This window comes from Nicotiana tabacum, chromosome 6 (assembly GCF_000715075.1).
Source record: "Nicotiana tabacum cultivar K326 chromosome 6, ASM71507v2, whole genome shotgun sequence".
Taxonomy (NCBI): domain Eukaryota; kingdom Viridiplantae; phylum Streptophyta; class Magnoliopsida; order Solanales; family Solanaceae; genus Nicotiana; species Nicotiana tabacum.
Window position 1 is genome coordinate 176,122,247 of NC_134085.1, and position 17,533 is coordinate 176,139,779.

A 17,533-nucleotide genomic window follows, 5' to 3' on the forward strand; every position below is an offset into this window, starting at 1 on the left:
TTCTTGTTCAAAAGTCCAAATCTCCATTAAATGACTTCAAATTTTATATACAACCTCCTTATACTATTTCTAACAATTCTAAATAACACTCACTCCAAATTTCTCACAAAATCAAATTTGGAATCTAAACCCACATATTTAAGCTTGTTAAAAATCTAATTTTCACCATTCAATGGATTTGGTTTGTTGAATTAATATTTGAGTTATAGTTGCTGATTCGAAAATTAACTTAAAAGCTTGATCAATCTTATTTAAAAATTAAATAGTAATTTCGAGTATTTATTGGAATTGGATGTTGAATCTTAGCCTATTATTTTTGGGCTAGTTAGTTGTAAATTGAAATATGGGCTATAAAATTGAAAAGTAGGATCCCAATTGTTCCCATGTGAAATTTTCCCTTTTAAATTCATTCGTTGCCAACAGGTAACAGGTTGTATGTTCAAACAAACAATTGCATTTTAGTGGCAAAAGTGATTCAAAAAATTGCTTACTTGCACATTGCATTCACTAGCATTTTACTGATAAATGCGAACATATAAGGCTAACTCTGAAAGGAAGAATGCTAATACCTAATCCATAGCGTGTCACTCGCTTTAACAAAGTTATTGACCGTGCCAACTCAACGAAATTAACGGAGTGAAAGAATCTCCCAAAAGAATCATTTTCATTTTAGCAATGGAACATTCTCAATATACATTTATGCATGAGCAAGCTGTGAAGGGAAACGCTTTCCAATTCTTCAGTTCCCCGTCCCGCAAGCGGGGTGCCAGAATTTTGAAAACAACATGAACTTCTGGCATTCACTCTGCAATGTCACAAGGGCAATATTGCACTTGTTTGACATTTTATGACAGTTGAGACCGAATGAGGTGATGCCAAAGCATTTCTATAAGATAGATCAAAATTAGAGCAAGGGCCAGGTAATTTTGTGTTCTTCGTTTCGTAGGTCAAAAGGCCCATGCAAGCTCGACAAACTAGTCAAGCAGATTCTGCAAAATATCTCAATCATCCGCTTAGACACTGCTCGCCATAAGTTCTGAATCTGATTTTGTGCTTCTCTTGCTATCAGCATTCGCACTTTCTGATCTTTTTGCATCACTCACGGATGTCTGTGTTCCCAAAAGGGAAATGGGAGAGTTACTTAAAGGAATTAGTCTGTCACCTTTTGAAGATCCCGAGGATGGTTCGGCACTAGAAAAAATACGTTTGAGCTGAGTCTTTTGACAGACTATCCGCCCCTTATTCCACCCAGGGAAACAAAATGATGACGAAACAGTATCCTTTAGAAAAGAATATGCAGCCTTAGCAACCGGGAAATCCCTAGTTATTGAACTCTTCTCCGTCTGACCTCGTCTGATTCAGAGAAAGCAATCATATAAATTTAATTGAAAGAAAGGGAAAAAATGAAAAAGACAACCAAATACATTAACAATACAGTTAACTCTTCCTATCTGACGAAGAAACCACTGTCAGACGAGAAACAAGTTAGACATGAAGATACAAACACTTCGAAAATTATGGAGACATGATCTATTAAGAGATTTTTATCTTTCCTCCCTCCTAAAAAGAATGAGTCGTAGTAAGAGGGTCAAAATGTCTAATTTTCTATGCGAGTTTGGACATTGACTTCTTAACCAAAAAAAAATTAGTAGTGTGATGTTGGAAGGAATACATGATATGAGGTTGGTTTAGTTGATCCTAACCAAATGATGATGAAGTTACTTCAATAAATAAAATATAATCTAGTACATAATAAGAAACTATGTAAAAGTACTACAAGTATAAAACTTTTAAAATTTAAAAATATCATGTATGGTTAACATAATCATCAAACACAATAATTATCAAGAGAGAAGCCATGTAATATCTCAATGAGTAATATCATCCTAAAGAACCTTTTTCTTTTGATAAATCATTAGAAAAATCTGCTTTCCAAGAAATACTATGGCCCTCAAATTATTAGTTGGGGTCAACCGACACATTTAATCTCCTTTTCTCTGACCAAAGTCCGAAAATGAAAAAAGAAGGGGACACCAACTGAAGTGTGGTAGTGGCAGATACCACAATGAACCAGTACATGACCATATTGTTGGCGTTATATTTCATACTTCAGTTTTAATTTTTCAAGTAAGTTTTTGAACAATTTATATATAGCTTTCAATTCTGATGTTGATCCAAGGAGTAGCTAACACAGAAGTAACCCAGCATTGATTGAACCAATTAGCAAAATTACGGAGGGAACCTCCTAATTCAGCTTCCACAACCTTAAAAAGTACATCGGCGCATGAATTACTCATATATATATAAAAGGTGTTTATACACATGCATTTTGAATTTCAAAAGAAGCATTTACACTTCAGTTTCATAAAGTTTCAAGGGTCCAATTATTACTTCAGCCCAGTACTTACATAAAATGATTGGGTTATTTCAAAGTTAGATCAAGGAAAGCATGCTAACAGATTGCCTATTAGGCTATTAGCAACCTTTCCTCATTCTAAAACTTAAATTTTCAACTTAATCCAGTACTTCTATGAAAATGGTCAACTTATGGCATTCCTTATTAGTCAGGTTTTATCTTATACTTATCCTCAAATTTCTTTAAAATTCCCCTAGTTCCTAATTTCTTAGTCTTCTTCAAGTGCCCTTTAGATGCTGGCTAGCATTTCTTCAAGAGAAAGTTATGTTAGTGTAAGATATAAGTGATTTGGTATTCTGGCGTAAAAGTACACCAAGCATACTTATCAAAAAAAGAAAAAAAAACACCAGGCATACAAGAAGCATGAAGACAAAAAGAGTGATTAGCCACATGATATAGGCAACTCCATTGATACTTAAAGGATATCTTGCACAAATCCTAGACAAATGACTGGGTCAAATATCCTACCTGTCTGGTAATAGACTTGTTTTGGGATAAGCATGTGTTCATGCTGCTAGGTGATGGTCATTGCTCTTCTTTCCCTTTAGCTTTATAGTAAGAAGCAAATAACTGGCGAAACTAAAAGGAGTACACGTCCAAAAAGTAGGTTCCAGCAATTACATTTCTTGGTCAATCTACACCCATGCCCTCCAACCCCACAGAAAGTAAATAGGAAGAAAGCATCACATAAAGGAGATGATCACTGACAAAAAGCACGAAGCAAAAGCACTTACACGACAACAACAGAAGCCAATTGAGGAAGCTCTTCGCCTTTATGGAACAACTCTTCCATATCGTTGAGCCAAACTGAAATTGCAGTGCATGCACCACCAGGCCACATCCTAAAAAAATAGAAAATAATTAGAGAAACACCGCATAACTATATTGTAATATACACCCATTTTCAATATTTCCTACCAAGGAACAATTATGCTAGCACTATTTACAGAGTTGGGGCAGGTTGAAGGGGAGGGGAATTTAATTTAAACATAGTAACACCATATCCCTCTTAAAACAAGTACCTATGAACATCCACAGACCACACAAGTTTGTTTCTTCGAAACAGTTCAGGGAATAGCCCCCTTTTTGTTGCTTCATTCAGCACTCTTGCAGCCCTTTCTTTCTGGCCTAACCACCAAAGTGCTTCTATAAGAGTGTTGTAGAACCTCATGCTCAAACCACAGCCTTCTGAGTTGAGTTTGTCAAAGACATACTCAACCATCTGCCAATTATTTTCATCATCAAAATCTCCGTGAATCATTTGTCCAATAACTTGGTGCATATCAGAAGTCTTATTTGTCATCACGTCGTTCAACAATTCATGGGCCATATTCCACCTAATAGAAGAATTTCAAGAAATAAAACATATAAGAATATTGGAAGCAAAAGGAAAGAAGAAAAGTCTTCTCTGTTACTCCAGTGATGCAAAAATTTACAGGAATTCATCCACCAACTTTTTTTTTCTTTTTGATTGGTAATTCATCCACGAACTCTAAGAGCATCCAAGCATCAACTACTATATTAGACTAGGACCAGCTCAATTTTCATGGTATAATCTATGCTAGAAGCTTTCGGACATAGGCTAAGCTCCACTTACACCCTCATGCCTAAATCTTGCCAGTTTCTGCAAATAATAAGCAACACAAGGAAGTACAAATGCACAAATCCTGAAGCAGTATGAAAAAGTTGAAGAAACTATATGAAATTTATGGAAAAGAAACTCAAAATGTAATAGACTAGATCAGACGATGCACACAACTAGTCAAACAGTTTAATTTCACTGTGCATTTTTCGAGTAAGCGAATTGTACAAATTGAAAATTCAAATATTGTATTTCCACTTAGTACCTTTAAAAGTACAGTCTTATAAGAAGCTATATCCCAGCAAGTAGAAAGACAGCATAAAAATTGGTCTAAAGAACCATTTCTGAGGCACCAATGTTAGATCAATAGAACCATATCAAGTTATAAAATTTGAGGAATCGGCTGATCAGAAATTAAATTCTAACCTCTCACTTTTTGCGTAAATTGCCAGCATCATACAGCAGCAAATGATGCTAGGCTGAATGCCCAGTGATTTAATTTCCTGAAACTGCTCCTCACTTTCGTCAACTAGGCCTGCGAAGCAGTAAACACTCAAAACTGCCTCAAGCGTCCGCTCATCTGGATCACATCTTGCCTTTTCCATCTCAACATAAGCTTTTATAGCTTCTTCGAACTGACCTCCCTGTCTATACCCTTCAATCATCCCGTTGAAAGAATCCCTGTTCCGTGGAACTCCAACCTCACCCATTCTAAACCATATTGCTTCAGATTCTTTGTAAAGTCCCCCTTTAGCAAATGCATGGATCAGAGAATTGAAAGTCTCCACCATCGGTCTGCTTCCTACCTCATTCATAGTATTAAAGGCGACAACTGCCTCCTCATACAGCGCAGCCTGTCCATAAGCTTCAATTACGCCAGTATACACTTTAGAACTAGGCACCAGACCTTGTCCATTCATATGCAGTAGAATCCTCTTCGCATCATCGTGAAGGCCTCCCTTTCCACAGGCATATATCAACCCTTCATAAGTCTCCATATTTGGTTCCACCTTCTCCTCAACCATGTCATGGAACAATGTCACCACCTCCTTAAAATAACCACCTTCACCAAAGACCTGGATGAGAATATTGTATGTATCCGCATCCGGCTCCGTATTACTCATTTTCATTTCAAGGAAAAGGTCCCTAACCTGATCATACCTCCCATTTTTCCCATATAAATTCAACAGAACACTATAAGTTTCTGCATTAGCCACACATCCAGCTGTCTGCATTTGCCTAAATACATCCATAGCCTCTTTCATAGACCCCGAATGTGCATAAGCCTCCAATAAGACATTATAGGAGGTGACCTCCGGCGAGGTACCCCCAGCCTCCATCTCCATGAGTAATTCTGACACCTTTTCCAACTTCCCCAGTTTGCCAAAAGTATCTACCAAATAACTGTAAGTAGTCACATCAGGCAAAATCCCAGCCTCGTTCATTGTCCTAAAAACCATCTCTGCCTCATCTCCTAACCCTCTACTTGAACAAGCACTTAGCAAAGTATTGTAGGTAACTAAATCCGGTTGAATACCCTCATGTCGCATCTCGGCAAATAGACTCAATAACCCTTCCCATTCATGTCCACCACGAGCACAAGAGTTAATAACTGTGTTATAAGTCAAAATACTAGGAATTATCTTTTCTTGCTTCATTTTTTCAAGTAGTTGAAGAGAAGTTCCATATTGTCCATTACGGCCATAAGCATTAATAATAGCAGTGTAAGAGAATACCGTTCGTGCCACACTATGACTTGGCATTTCGTCGAATATCTCGAAGGCTTTATCAAGAAGGCCTTCACGGCCTAATATTCCAATCATGAGAGTGTAAATGTGCTCATTGGGCTTGCACCATATTTGGCGCTGCATGTACTTAAAGAGTCGCAGGGACCGCTGCCAATCGCCACGCGCCGCGAATTCCTTGAACACGTGGGAGAAGTCAGTGAGAGAGAGCTTGTTTTTGAAAGTATCCAAGCACCGGGCGATGCTTCCACGTGGTGGGAGGCTCGAGAGCTTGTTTATTAGTGTTTCGACATCGTAACTGTACTTGCCTTTCTCAACGGTGACCGTCGGATTGCCTAAGATGAGCTCTTTCGGCTTGGCTCTAACAGCGACTGTTAGAAGAAGACGGCGGTGGACGGGGGAGAGCTTTCCGTAGTTTGGGATTTTGGCCGGGAATAGGAAACGATGAGAGGGAGGAACCGGGGTGAAGACTGGGGAGAAAGAGTTGCACGATAGGGACATTTTGGTCAATCTAACATGTGTCGCTGTCTAATAATCAGGAAGTTAACCGACGCCGGAAGATGGAGAGCGAGCGGTGAAGTGGCGGAGCACGGCGGAGCTGAGCTCGGAGAATGGCAGAGAAGGAGCTAAGGTTTAAGCTGGGGTTTCAAGGAGGAGGAGATGAAGTAGTTGAAGGACACGTGGATAATAGCTATGGATAACAATGGCATAAAATAACTGAAAATTTATTATTTTCCTTGAGAAGGTTTCAGCCCCGTATGCATTTTGTACTTTTCTTCTTTTGAATTATTTCTCATATTTTGGGTTCTTTTTTCTTTTACTTTACTTTGTGTTGTCACTTGAATAATCCTCGTCTCATGACATTTTTTTTTTTTTGGAAAGGTAATATGTCATGGCAGGAACCCAAAAGAGAAGCCTAAAGTTTTGTAGGATACAAATGGTCTAAAATATCAAAATATTCTCACTCTCTTCTAGGAATTTCTATTTACACCAAAAATAAAAGAGCATTAAACATCTCATCTTCAGTTTTTGTATTGAAATATGGTTGTCCACAAAGCATCTTTGATTCCTTTTTTTCCATATTGTCCACCAAATATAAGTTGGGACAATCTTCTATCTTTCCTTCGGGTCGGAATGTTCCCCATCTCTTTTCCAACTAGTTAGGACTTCCTTGATATTCCTAGGCATAACCCGTCGGATCCCCCTCAGATTGATGAATATCTTCCATAGTTGATCAGTAACATTACAGTGTAAAAAAAGATGGTTGACTGTCTCCCCCTGAGCTTCACACAGGTGACATCTGGACCCCAACTGATAACCTCTCTTGATAAGATTATCTTGTGTTAGGACTGCTTCTCTTGCTAATAACCAAGTAAAACATACAACTTTGTAGGGAATTTTTACTTTTCAGATCATCTTCCATGGCCAACAACCAATCTGATTGTTAGACTGATTAAGAGCTTTGTATGCAGATCTGACAGTAAACTTATCTTCTTTTCCCCCATTCCAATGCATTTTATCCTTAGAATATGAAATGCCTTTGAATTTTTCTAAGGTACTATAAAATTCTAACATCCTTTGAATTTCCCAATCATTTAGGAGTCTTCTGAAGGTGAGATTTCATCATTGAACTGTTCACGCCTCTCCCACATAAGAAACTTGTTGTTGTTCAGGTTGTAAATGTCTGGAAACAATTGCTTCAAAGTTCTTTGTCCGAGCCATATGTCTTCCCAGAAAGAGGTCTTCATACCGTTACCCACTTTAAGACTAGACTTAGTACAAAACATTGACCATTGATTTCTTATGGATCTCCACAGGCTAACCCCATAAGGAGTGCTCACTGGTTTGGTTGTCCAACTGTCTTCCTTTCCATACCTTACCTCAATTACATTCTTCCACAAAGATTATTTTGTTGTAGCAAACCTCCATAGCAACTTCATCATCAAACTTTGATTTTGCAATTTCATATTCGTGATCCCCATACCGCCTTCCTTTTTGCTTGTTGTGAGAACATCCCATCTGACTAAGTGAATCTTGTTATTCTCACGTGCTTCTTGCCATAAGAAGTTTCTTCTCAAGGCATCAAGTCTTTTTGCTACACTTGTAGGCATAGGAAACAGAGACATCATGTAGGTTGGCAAAGCATCTAGAATACAATTGATTAGTGTAAGTCTCCCTCCCAGTGATAGGTATTGACTCTTATAGCTGACTTCTTTTCACATTTCTCAATTACACCATTCCATATCCCTTTTGATTTGTTTTTTGCTCCAAGAGGCATTCCCAGATATATTGTTGGCAGAGTTCCTGTACTCCCTCCCAGAATATTCACTAAGCTATGAATCTCCATTACTTCATTAACTGAATAAATGAAGCTCTTATTCCAGTTAATGTGTAATCCAGAAATAGCTTCAAAAAGTATGAAAATTACTCTCAGAAGGAGCACCTGGTCTCTATTAGCATCACAGAAAACCAGAGTATCATCTGCATATAGTAAATGGGAGATTTCCAGAGACTCTGGAACTCTATGGTTCACCCTGAAGCCCTTGATCTAGTTGTTAGCTTTTGCAGATTTAAACAGGTTGTTTAAACTTTCCATTGCTAGAATGAATAGGAAGGGGATATAGGGTCCCCCTGCCTCAAACCTCTCTGTGATGAAAAGAATCCAGCAGGCGACCCATTTATCAGAATTGAAAATTTCACAGTATTTATGTAGGAGTTTTTTCCAATTAAAGGACAGTCGAAACGGGATTTGTTTATTTATTTCAGAGTCGCCACTTGGGAGATTTAGGGTGTCCCAAGTCACCAGTTTAATCCCGAATCGAGGAAAAGAATGACTCCATATTACAGTCCGCGAACCAGAAATCCGGATAAGGAATTCTGTTAACCCGGGAGAAGGTGTTAGGCATTCCCGAGTTCCGTGGTTCTAGCACGGTCGCTCAATTGTCATATTTGGCTTATTTATCTGATTTTAATACAATTATGAACCGATGTGCCAATTTTAACTCTTTACCACTTTATTATTATTATTATTTTAAAAAAAATTGTGAACATCGTTTAAAAACATGTCTTTGGATTGGGACACATAAAATGCATCCACGATCCGGAACGTATTTTTATTCAATGTTTTGGGATTTGGATTTGGGTCGCATAAATGCATACCCGTGTTTAAGAATGTATTATTATTATATCGCGCCTAAAGCAATTAGCGATTTATTACTTTGGGGTAGAGCCGTGAAATTTGCTAAAACGACTCCTCCTTAATTCTAAGCAATTAAATGTACATTTATTGAGGGCCCCACAATCTATACATTTTATTAAGCGAGGTTCATCTCATTTATTTTCCTAAATGAATAAATCTTAAAGCGACTACATTTTGCTATTTAAAATTAGTCTCTAAAATGAATAAAGAAAATCCTAATTAATTAGATTTTTTTATTATTATTATTTAAGAAAACATGACACGCTAATTGCTTGATTCATACAAATATTGATGAAAAAGGGATTTTATTTTTAATTTCGAAAATTATAAATTAAATAAAAATTCAACAACTAATATTCAAAATAAACAAATATAGCTAGATTAAAACTTAGCATTGTTATTTTTTTTAAAAAAATATTATTGAGATTAATTATTCACAATCATTTGAAACTAAATTTAACCATAATTACTAAAGCTTATTAGAAAGTTTATTAGGCTTAAACGTTCTTCTAACCTTGATTAAGCTCAAGTCATGCCTTAATGCCTAATTTACGAAGTTTTAATTTAAATTCATGTCTTAGCTAAATTTAGCTAGTTATTCATGATTAACCTACTGTTGATAATCTTGAAACCTTCATAACTAGTGAATTAACCTGTTTTGCCGAACTGATTCATTAAAGACTAACTTATGTTATTTTTTCTTATTCCAGTTATTATTTAGTAATTCATGAAATAGCTTAAATACAATCAACAAAAGGAACAAAGAAATAAAAACGAAATTAAAACTTCAAATTTTCATTCTTCATATGTATTCACGCTTCATATTTCGGATTACAATAAACAGCTTTTCAGTTGTGTACCTGATATTGGAAGCAAAAGAAAATGAATATGAGAATCAGCAACAGCAGTAAAATCAGTACAACACAGCAACAATAGCCCAGCAACAGTAACAACCCAGTAACAGACCGGTGGAGTAGTAATCCAAAAAAAAAACAAAAGCTTCCAGCTTTTATGAAACAACAATTAATTCTGATTTCAAACAACAAAAGAAAACAGAATATTTTTTTTAGTTTTTTTTTATATTTGAAAGCTTAAATATTTTTCGGAATTTTCTATCTCTTAAATGTTCAGCCCTTTTCTCTCTCTTATTTTCAGATTTGTTTCTCTCTCCCGTTTTTTTTTGTCTGTGTATTTCTCCTCTCCCCTTTTATTTGTCTTCAAGACTTCACATATATAACACATCCCATAAACCTTTTAATCAATTAAAATCAACCCATTTTCTCTACCAAACCCATTATCTTCCCACTCATCCCCATTATATTAAATAAACATATCACACCACCCCATTATATTTTGTCCCCCATGCTTTATTTAAAATAATGCAAGATTCCCCTTTAATTTAAATCTTGTCCCCCCTTTATATTAAATAATCATATCACAACTCACCCCATTTCATTTTGTCCCCCATGCTTCAAATAAACAATTACAAAATGTACAATTCCTAAACTACCCCCTCCAACCTTACTGAAATTACCAAACTACCCCTGAACGTACTACAAATTTACCAAATTACCCATCAGCTATAACACATCATTTAATCAAACATAACCAAAATATAGACAATATGATCAATTTCTAACAATGTTCAAACAACAATATGAACATGGATGAACATCATAACAACAATATCACATGAACATGATTTTAACAACATTTCAACAACAAATCACATGAACACAAATTGAACAACCAAGAACAACTAAAATTTGATTGAACAATATTTTAGCAACAAACAATCCTATTTTCGGATTCAACAACAACAACAAACAAAGTATGAAGATTTCTAAATTCAATCATATTGAACTTAAAATCAACTCTAACAACATTACAACAAACAATTCTTATATTAAACTTTAAACAAGATTATGAGAACAATTCAAGCAATAATCATAAATGGTAAACAAGAAATCAAACTATACAAAATTCGGATTCAAGATCATCCAAACAAAGTATGAACATGAATGAATCTATTTTAAGACAACAAACATGACGGATTAAACGATTAAAACAATATATTCCTTTAATACAACTAAATTCTTTAAACAAATAACAAGATCGACGAAGAAACAATTATGAACTTAAACTTGAACTTAACAATATTAACAATTTCTAACAATACATAAACACAAGAAACAAATTGAAGAAACAATTAATTAAATTTCAATTTGAATCTAACAAACATCAAACTAACAAATTCTTACTTAAACAATACAACAAAAATGAAATAAACATGAAAACAACTAATTAAACTTCCATTTTAAAATCTGAAAATTGATTTAACAAATAACACATGAACATGAACTAAAAATTAATTCAAACGATAAACAAAACAAACATTTGTTGATTTTAGATTCGAAAATATCAAAACAAAATATGGACAAAATAAAACTCAAAAACTACTAACCGGATCGAAATACGAACAACGACCAAACAAACAACGAACTTGACGATGAACTTACGACGTATAGTATCTTCACTTGACGAAAAACCCTCGACCTTTGCCGGACTTTAACCGGACTGTCTTGTGTCGTCAACAACAGTACGAAGCGGCGAGCAGCAACACGACGCCAAGAAGCAGCAGCAGTCCGAAGCAGCGAGCAGCAGCAACTGTCGACGACGTCCATGGCGGAATGGACTGCTCCCGATGGCAGCGTGCGAGCTTGGTCGTGACGAGCAGCGGCGATGGGAGCTTCGATCAACAGCTGACTCATCGAGGCTATGTTTGTTTGGTTGTTTGGTTGAGACAGAAGCAACAACGACATAGACGTCGAGCTTCAACGAGCTTGAGCTCGATGAGCTTCATCAATGGCGGATAGGGTTGGGGTCGCGAAAGAGGTTGTGTCGTTTGGTGGTGTTTGGACGGTGCTTGGGTGGTGTTCGACGAAGGGGGGTGGCTGCTGGGTAGCCATGGTTGTGCTTTGGAGTTTTGAGGAGAAGAAGATGAAAAGAGAGAAAGAGAAGAAGAGGGGGGGCGGATAGCTTAGGATAGTTTTAGTTTTTTTTTTTCTTTTTTCTTTTGTTTTGTGTCTTTGAAATGCAAGATAGGGGTATTGGGTCTTTTGGGTTATGGACTGGGTCGACCCAGTTCGAAATGGACTGGGTCGTAGGGAAGATTGGGTCATTTTTTGGGCCTATAGCTTGAAATTGAAGAAGAGGCCTAATTCCGACTTTCTTTATATTTTCGCTCTCTTTTCTTCTTTTATTTTTTTCTAAAACTAAATTATAAAAATACTTAAACTATTATTAAGAACTAAATTAAGTTATAAAAGCGCAAATTAACTCCCAATAACAATTAACGCACAATTAAGTATTAATTAAGCATAAAATTGTATATTTGGACATTAAATGCTAAAAATGCAAACGATGCCTATTTTTGTAATTTTTAATTTTTGTAAAACAATTTTAATTACTATCAATTGTAGAATTAAATCCTACATGCAAAATGCGACATATTTTTGTATTTTTATTAATTTAGCGAATAAACACGCACAGACAAATACAAATAATTCTTCAAAATATCACAAAATATCACAAAATTGCACACCAAAGAAAAATCATTTTATTTTTGAATTTTTTGGGAGTAATTCTCATATAGGGCAAAAATCACGTGCTTACACCATTTAGTTGAATTTTCCATGGCCCTCGCAAATTTGAAAGTGCGTAGTTCAATTTCTCATCAAAACCCATCTTCAGTAGGATTCCCAGTAGAAATTCCCAGTTCAGATGGCCATAAGCCTTTTCAATATCTAGTTTACACAAAATGCCTGGTTCTTTGCTCCTCATTCTGGCATCAACACACTCATTTGCAATCAGAATAGCATCCATGATTTGCCTTCCTTTGGTGAAGGCCATTTGTTAGGTATCCATTAGCTTTCCAATGTCTTTTTTGAGCCTTTCTACCAAGATCTTTGAATTATTTTGTAGAAACTTCCTATCAGACTAATAGGTCTGAAGTCTTTTAATTCTTTGGCCCCAACTTTCTTTGGAATCAAAGCCACCAAGGTTGCATTAAAACTCTTTTCAAAGGTCCAACTATCATGGAAATTTTGAGCAACAGCAATCACCTCTGATCCTATCACTCCCCAGCATTGGATGTAGAAGGCCATTGTATATCCATCTGGGACCGGGACTTTGTCCCCTGCACAAGCTTTAACACACTCCCATATTTCCTGTGGTTTAATAGGACTCAGCAACATTTGGTTGTCTTCTGCATTAATGGTGGGGCAGCCCCTTAAGTTGCACTTTGGTTGCCAACTCTCAGTCTCAGAATATAGGTGCTGATAAAAGGTCATTATCTCTCTCTTAATATCTGTAGGGTTCTCCACTATTTCACCATTTACTTGTAACTTGTCAATGTTGTTGAATCTTTTGTGAGCATTGGCAGTTCTGTGGAAGAATTTTATATTTTTGTCTCGTTCCTTCAACCATACTGCTCTGGACATTTGCCTCTATGCTATCTCTTTCTTCCTAGCATTTTCCTTGAATTCTATCAATAAGGTTGCTTTTTTGAGTTTTCTTCTTTATTTAGTGACCTCACTTTTTCTGTCTCCTCCAATTCAGCTAGTTGGTCCAGAATACTCTGCTTCTACGTTTTCAGGTTGCCTTGAGCTGATTTGCTACATTCTTTGAGCTTCCCTTTTAGAGCTTTCAATTTGAAAGCTAGGACAAAATCTGGACTGCCTTCACATGAGAAAGACTCCCACCATTCTTTGATTCTCTCGTTGAAACCTTCAGTCAGCAACCACCAAGGTTCCCAGTTCCCACTCTGTAGAAGCAGAGGGGAATGATCTGATGTGACTCTGTGTAGGATAGATTAATTAATTTTTCTGAATCCTTCATCCCATTCTTCAGAAACTAGGAATCTATCCAGTTTAGCAGCAACATTGTGATCAACCCCTTTTCTCCAAGTGAACCTCCCACCATTAACTGTAAGTCTACCAATCATATATCATTGATGAATTCTGTAAACTAAGTCATTGACCTGTTGAAATTACTACAGTTCTTCTTCTCTTATGGATATCTAACAGTATTAAAATCCACACACACCACCCAAGGTCCATTGAATAGACCCCTAGCAGCCCCTACCTCCCACCATACTTCTTCTCTTTCCTCTCTATCATTAGGAGCATAAATGTTGGAGATGTGCCAAACAAAGTCTTGTGATCTTCTACTAAATTTGATTGTAATGGAAAATATCCCCACACTACTTATTTACCCTTCCCATACCCTACTATCCCACATAATTAGAATGCCCCCTCTAGTCCCACTAACTTTTAATTGAGCGTACTTCACCCATCTACTAGCCCATAAATCTCTGACAATCTCCCTTATTTCCCCTTCTACTTTTGTCTCTTGAAAGCAGTAAATTTTTGCCTTCCAACTACCCATTATATTTTTTATCAACTCTCTATATCTATTTAGCCCCCTAATATTCCATGAAATTATTTTGATCATCATTTAATATTTATGGTCATGTATCCCCCTGCTCCTTGTTCCATTACTTTTGAAATTGCTCTCCATATCTAAATTTCTAACTTCTTTGCTTTGCTTCTTTTTTGGTATGACTGTCTCCATAATCGATGAGGTAGATTCCATTGCATTTCCTCTTTTGCCGTCAATTTTCATAAATAATTGAAAAGCTTCCTTCTCACAACCTTTAAACTCTACCCCAAATTCCTTACTCAATCTGATAATGTTTTAATGCACCCAGATTGGTGCATTAAATTCAGCATCATCCTCTTCTTCATTGATTAAGGAATTTAGAGGGCGAACTTCTTCAATGGTCCACTCCCCCAAATCGTTTACCTCCCTAATTTGCATGTTTTCCTATGATTCTGTTGCATGTTGATGCTCTAAATTGCTGATCTCCATGATTGCTGCAGTGATTGAATTGGTCGATCTCTCTGTCTTTTCATACTCTTTCTGAGGGTGTAAAGAGTCTCCTTGAATTCTGTCTCTGAATTCAAGTTGGTTCGCTCCTTTGTTATTTTCTTATGTTGTTTTGATGGCATGGACTTCAATTAAAAAGGGGTCATTAAGTGTTTCTTTATGGGCTGAAGGTATTGGATCCTTGTAACATAACTTGACAGAAAAATCAGTCTGGCTTAGGCCCAATTTAAAATTGGGGCCCATATTCTCTTTTACAAATCTGGGCTCAATCGCACGTGAGCCTGGCACATATGCCAACTTACTAGGGCTTTTAAATTCCAAGTGAGGACTCACGTGACTGTCCTGGAAAGCCGCCGACAATACACCCTTTTCCAAGGTGGATTCCACTATAAACCAACGAGTAACTATTTCTTTCATTACCCATCAGACAACTACATTCTTCTTCTTCCTCCCTCAAAGGAACCTCCACCACAGTCGTCGGCAGTTCGCACCACACTGGAATTTTGTACAGTAGATTGTCACTGTCTATTGCTACCTCTCTAGGAACCTTGCTTCCATCTCCCCTCACTTTAATCCTGGCCCAGCGCAGGTGATTTTGAAGCGTTGTTTCCTCCTCTGTTTCTATCCATCCCGCACAATAATCTCCTATAATTTTGAACATTTTTTCCGACCAGAGATTTACTAGTAGACCCTCATGTAGTGCAAGTATTCACACAGGATTTGAGGAAAGACACAACAACAACAACAACAACAACGACCCAGTATAATCCCACAAGTGGGATCTGGGGAGGGTAATATATACGCAGACCTTACCCCTACCCCGAAGGGTAGAGAGGCTGTTTCCAGGAGACCCTCGGCTCAAAAAAAAGCAACAAGAGTCGATATATTAGTACCATAAAACTGCATAATAAAATAACAGCAATATAAGAGATATGAAATACAGAATACGAAATACGAAATAGATGGCTGGTATAGTAAAACTAGCAGGTAAAGCCCTGCATCAATAGACGACCAATGACATTCTTAGTCTAACTTCTAACTGGCTAGTCTCACTCTATTGTGCTGTAGAAATATTCACAACTTTCCCTAACCTACAACCTTAATGCTCGACCTCCATAATTCCCTGTCAAGGGCCATGTCCTCAGTAATCCTAAGTCGCGCCATGTCTTGTCTGATCACCTCTCCCCAATACTTCTATTGTCGCCATCTACCTCTCCGCGTGCCCACTACAGCCAGTCGCTCACACCTCCTCACCGGTGCATCAGTGCTCCTCCTCTGAATGTGCCCGAACCATCTAAGTCTTACTTCCCGCATCTTGTCCTCCATGGGGGGCCACGCCCACCTTCTCTCGGATATCTTCATTCCTAATCTTATCCATCCTTGTATGCCCGCACATCCACCTTAACATCCTCATCTCTGCTACTTTCATCTTCTGGATGTGTGAATTCTTTACCGGCCAACATTCAGTTCCATATAACATGGCAGGCCTAACCACTGCTCTATAAAACTTACCTTTTAGAACATGGCAGGCCTTCTGACTCCACCAGCCTAACCAAACTTTAAATTTCTTCCAGTACCATTCACCATTAAGAACATGCTCTGCTTCCTTCCTTGAAGGAAATTCAGAAAGGAACTGGGAGTCGTTCATCTCGTGGACATTAATACTGATGGTAGATTTCTAACTGGAGCTTGCCCATCTTCTGATGTCGTTCAAAGATAGTGCTTCCTTCGTAGAGGTCAGAACTCTGCCTACAATGCATCGACTCAAGACATCTTTTTCCGTTATCTCTGTTCCACCTGGGATTGTGATCTTGGCATTGTTGATTTTGATAGGGGACTCTTTTTTTCTTTATCAGGCTTATTTATGAGCCTAAGAATTTTCTGGGCTATAGCGCTCCACCCAACATTTAATGCAATTTCTGGTGCAAGTATAACAGTTCTATTATCACCCTGTACATCCATGAAACTGATGTACCTGCCATACTCATTATATTTAAGGTTGCAATAATATTCGATGTAATGGTCTTTCATAGACCATCTTCTTATTGCCTTGCTATGTTCCTTTGAAGCCACATTAAACACACTTTGTTACCCATTTCATAACTTTAATGCTAACTGTTGCAAACCTCATTAATTTTCCACTGCGCTCGATCCATTCGAACCAAACTTCTGATCTCGTTCTGTTTTTTGTGATATCGAAAGATTTGAAACCCGCATTGTAATAAATCCTGTTATTATAATATTATTATGGTAAGGCTTGTGGAGAGTGGAGAAGAAAGGATGGGGGAATCCGGTGGGTATTACACCGGAAAATACTACTCTGCCAACCTAAGAAGTAGGAAAGAAAGTAGTTAGAACTTAGAACTTGTTATTGTTCTACTTTTCAGATTATCCTTTTCAAGCTTCTTGTCTGATTTACTAGTAAGTCGACTTAAGTAGAGAATATAAGCGCTACGACAGTATCTGGAGTAGTCCTATGGTCGATCTGTCACCCAACCTACTTAAACAACCTAAAGGTTAAGACCGTCCTGTTTGGAGAATGACCCCTTAGGGCACGGCTTAGTCAGTTATCCTCGAAGTTCAGACAAAGAACCAAAACAAACGAATGATCAACCCCAACCCCAAATTGCAAAACAAAAGAA

The 17,533-nt window shown here is 37.2% G+C and overlaps 2 protein-coding genes across 2 annotated transcripts; both read right to left on the minus strand.

Annotated features, from left to right (window-relative positions):
• Positions 1-645: 645 nt before the first annotated feature.
• LOC107789959 (pentatricopeptide repeat-containing protein At1g74850, chloroplastic) lies at positions 646-6,545 on the minus strand. The gene is made up of 4 exons (XM_016611836.2): positions 4,425-6,545; positions 3,439-3,753; positions 3,151-3,258; positions 646-1,353 (listed from the first exon to the last, which is right to left on the minus strand). The coding sequence occupies exons 1-4, from the start codon at positions 6,242-6,244 to the stop codon at positions 1,014-1,016; spliced, it is 2,583 nt and encodes an 860-aa protein (XP_016467322.1). The 5' UTR covers positions 6,245-6,545; the 3' UTR covers positions 646-1,013.
• A 1,359-nt stretch (positions 6,546-7,904) lies between these two features.
• On the minus strand, positions 7,905-12,854 carry LOC107789957 (uncharacterized). Its single transcript, XM_075256253.1, has 2 exons — positions 12,686-12,854; positions 7,905-8,224 (listed from the first exon to the last, which is right to left on the minus strand). The coding sequence occupies exons 1-2, from the start codon at positions 12,852-12,854 to the stop codon at positions 7,905-7,907; spliced, it is 489 nt and encodes a 162-aa protein (XP_075112354.1).
• Between the last annotated feature and the right edge of the window lie 4,679 nt (positions 12,855-17,533).

Coding starts and splice junctions, on each gene's coding strand:
- LOC107789959 (XM_016611836.2), bottom strand. CDS start 6,244: ATGTCCCTATCGTGCAACTCTTTCTCCCCAGTCTTCACCCCGGTTCCT. Junction 3,754..4,424: donor ATTTACGCAAAAAGTGAGAG/GTTAGAATTTAA, acceptor TTCTTCTATTAG/GTGGAATATGGCCCATGAAT. Junction 1,354..3,150: donor TTGGCTTCTGTTGTTGTCGT/GTAAGTGCTTTT, acceptor TCTCTGAATCAG/ACGAGGTCAGACGGAGAAGA.
- LOC107789957 (XM_075256253.1), bottom strand. CDS start 12,854: ATGGCCTTCACCAAAGGAAGGCAAATCATGGATGCTATTCTGATTGCA. Junction 8,225..12,685: donor GGGAATCCTACTGAAGATGG/GTTTTGATGAGA, acceptor TACTATATGCAG/ATGATACTCTGGTTTTCTGT.